Source organism: Pecten maximus, chromosome 1, assembly GCF_902652985.1.
Source record: "Pecten maximus chromosome 1, xPecMax1.1, whole genome shotgun sequence".
Taxonomy (NCBI): domain Eukaryota; kingdom Metazoa; phylum Mollusca; class Bivalvia; order Pectinida; family Pectinidae; genus Pecten; species Pecten maximus.
In genome coordinates this window covers 59,384,314-59,385,791 of record NC_047015.1, presented here as the reverse complement: position 1 = coordinate 59,385,791, position 1,478 = coordinate 59,384,314, and the positions used below count along the sequence as shown (strand labels likewise).

The following is a 1,478-nucleotide window of genomic DNA, read 5'->3' as shown; positions in this document are numbered from 1 at the left end:
AGTGGGCGGACTTGGTCTGATGGTAGTGGTCGGACTTTTATCTGATGGTAGTGGACGGACTTGGTCTGATGGTAGTGGACGGACTTGGTCTGATGGTAGTGGACGGACTTGGTCTGATGGTAGTGGACGGACGGACTTGGTCTGATGGTAGTGGACGGACTTGGTCTGATGGTAGTGGGCGGACTTAGTCTGATGGTAGTGGACGGACTTGGTCTGATGGTAGTGGACGGACTTGGTCTGATGGTAGTGGGCGGACGGACTTAGTCTGATGGTAGTGGGCGGACGGACTTAGTCTGATGGTAGTTGGCGGACTTGGTCTGATGGTAGTGGACGGACTTTGTCTGATGGTAGTGGACGGACTTGGTCTGATGGTAGAGGACGGACGGACTTGGTCTGATGGTAGTGGACGGACTTGGTCTGATGGTAGTGGGCGGACTTTGTCTGATGGTAGGTGGCGGACTTGGTCTGATGGTAGTGGACGGACTTGGTCTGATGGTAGTGGACGGACGGACTTGGTCTGATGGTAGTGGGCGGACTTGGTCTGATGGTAGTGGGCGGACTTAGTCTGATGGTAGAGGACGGACTTGGTCTGATGGTAGTGGGCGGACTTAGTCTGATGGTAGTGGACGGACTTGGTCTGATGGTAGTGGACGGACTTGGTCTGATGGTAGTGGGCGGACTTGGTCTGGTGGTAGGTGGCGGACTTGGTCTGATGGTATAGGGCGGACTTGGTCTAATGGTAGGTGGCGGACTTGGTCTGATGGTATAGGGCGGACTTGGTCTGATGGTAGTGGACGGACTTAGTCTGATGGTAGTGGACGGACTTAGTCTGATGGTAGTGGACGGACTTGGTCTGATGGTAGGTGGCGGACTTGGTGTGATGGTTGTGGACGGACTTAGTCTGATGGTAGTGGGCGGACTTAGTCTGATGGTAGGGGACGGACTTAGTCTGATGGTATAGGGCGGACTTTGTCTGATGGTAGTGGGCGGACTTAGTCTGATGGTAGTGGACGGACTTAGTCTGATGGTAGTGGACGGACGGACTTAGTCTGATGGTAGTGGGCGGACTTAGTCTGATGGTAGTGGGCGGACCATCAGACCAAGTCCGTCGGTAGTGGACTTACAGTATGACATTACTTGACACCGATGAGGAGCTTAAGATCGAACTGGCAACACCATCATATATAGCAGACATCTGAAGATGCTGATTTAGAAATGATCTAAGGGATCACTGTCTATAACGGGTGTTATATAAATCAACCATTGTATATATACATGTACATACTAAGTATATGATTACGAGATATGGATGAAATTGATGAGAAAATTGAAACAAAGGAAGATAAAAGTATTCATTTGATATAAATGGTAGAGACTTCCGGGGAGTAATTTACATTATTTTCATCAAGGGCTTTTAAGAATACATGTATATTTTAAGCAGAAGTCTTAGGCATTCACTTTGGGTTTTAAAAGAGGCC

General features: G+C 49.4%; 1 protein-coding gene across 1 annotated transcript; it reads right to left on the bottom strand.

The window, feature by feature from the left end:
- Positions 1-288: 288 nt before the first annotated feature.
- On the bottom strand, positions 289-1,195 carry LOC117321663 (mucin-2-like). Its single transcript, XM_033876172.1, has 2 exons — positions 1,125-1,195; positions 289-973 (listed from the first exon to the last, which is right to left on the bottom strand). The coding sequence occupies exons 1-2, from the start codon at positions 1,193-1,195 to the stop codon at positions 289-291; spliced, it is 756 nt and encodes a 251-aa protein (XP_033732063.1).
- Between the last annotated feature and the right edge of the window lie 283 nt (positions 1,196-1,478).